The sequence below is a fragment of the Alosa sapidissima genome, chromosome 13, assembly GCF_018492685.1.
Source record: "Alosa sapidissima isolate fAloSap1 chromosome 13, fAloSap1.pri, whole genome shotgun sequence".
Classification (NCBI taxonomy): Eukaryota; Metazoa; Chordata; class Actinopteri; order Clupeiformes; family Clupeidae; genus Alosa; species Alosa sapidissima.
Window position 1 is genome coordinate 15,850,815 of NC_055969.1, and position 1,531 is coordinate 15,852,345.

The following is a 1,531-nucleotide window of genomic DNA, read 5'->3' on the forward strand; positions in this document are numbered from 1 at the left end:
GTGTGTCTCAAATGTTGTGTCCATGAATTACTTACTAGTGACCCTATTAGTGGGCAAACGAATACCATTTTACTATATCCACACTATTTTGAAACTTTCACTGCGTACTACACAGACACATGTACAACAAAGGCTAACTACTTCATACCACTGGAAGTCACTGGTTGCTTGCAAACCAAGGGTTTTAGTGCATTTAAAAGCCTAGTGTGCAGAATACATCTTTAGAATCCATGGGCCGAAGTCTTAACATCTCATAGCCGCTTTGAAAAATACCCCATAGTTGGAGAAGCTCTTAGAGATTTGATATTTGTTCCATGTCAAAAAGAAGACGAGTTGTAGAAATCAAATCTAACAGGGATGCCATGCATTGCTCTGTAGGGAATCTTTGAACTCTTCAGGTTATAGCTGCCCATTGATTTCCCCCCCATTGTTCTGCAGGTCTGCTGTTTTTGGAAGCGAGTGCAAAAACGTGAGTTATTTTGTCAGTTCTTTATATTTGCCACAGTGTGTTTTGCCAGCACAGACAGGGATATGCCCTGAAGTTAAATGCAGTCTTTGCCAATAGAGATTAACCTTGCCATGATCTCAACAACCTCTCCCCCTCCTTCCTCCGTGTGTGTGTGTGTGTGTTGTTTGTTGTGTGTGTGTGTGTGTGTGTTGCACTGCGGTTCTGCAGGGGCGAGAATGTGGAGGACGCCTTCCTTGAAGCGGCCAAGAAGATCTACCAGAACATTCAGGACGGCAGTCTGGACCTAAACGCGGCCGAGTCGGGTGTCCAGCACAAGCCCTCGGCGCCACAGGGCGGCCGGCTAACCAGTGAGCCGCAGCCCCAGAGGGAAGGCTGCGGCTGCTAATGACCAATCACCCAGTCCAGCTTCCCCTGCCCCGCCAACATACACCACCCAACCAACCACCAAACCACCAACTTATCCTTTACACACAGACACACAGACACACACACACACACACACACACACACACACACGTAAACACGGTCACAAACACAAGCTCACAGAAAGGCAGTCCTCTTCAAAAACACACACACACACACTCAAGATGCAAACACTCACGTCCATGTTGTCCTCCCCGCGTCCTCTTGCTCGGAGCTTGTGGGTTGCTTGGGTAACAGAGGGAGATGGGAACTAGGGATGACTTGATGAGGGCTGGGTGGGCAATCTTTTCTCCTCCACCCCCCCCCCCCCCCCCCCCCCCTCCTCTCTCTCTCTCTCTCTCTCTCTCTCTCTCTCTCTCTCTCTCTCTCTCTCTCTCTCTCTCCTTTCTTTCTCTCTCCCTCCCCTTCTCTCTCCTTCTCTCTGTCTTACATCACCCTTCCTCTTCTCCTCCGCCCCTCACTACCTGTATATTCCTCCTCTCTTCTCTCCTCTCCTCCACCCATTCCTCTCTCCATTCTTCCTCTCTATTAGCACTCCACCTGGCATCACCGTCTACAGGGGATCCTCGCCAGAAACACCAGTGCTACTGTGCAAAGAGAGCGAAAACAAAAACCACCACTGAAGTTACTGACAGGTAG

At 49.5% G+C, this 1,531-nt stretch overlaps 1 protein-coding gene across 1 annotated transcript in view; it reads left to right on the forward strand.

The window, feature by feature from the left end:
* Window positions 1–1,243, forward strand: part of rab14l (RAB14, member RAS oncogene family, like) — a 16,265-nt gene extending 15,022 nt beyond the window's left edge. Inside the window, exons 5-6 of the mRNA XM_042059910.1 lie at window positions 431–469; window positions 677–1,243. Of these exons, the coding sequence (XP_041915844.1) occupies window positions 431–469; window positions 677–854 (217 nt within the window). The 3' untranslated portion in view covers window positions 855–1,243. The remainder of the gene's footprint in view (window positions 1–430; window positions 470–676) is intronic.
* The last annotated feature ends 288 nt before the right edge of the window (window positions 1,244–1,531 follow it).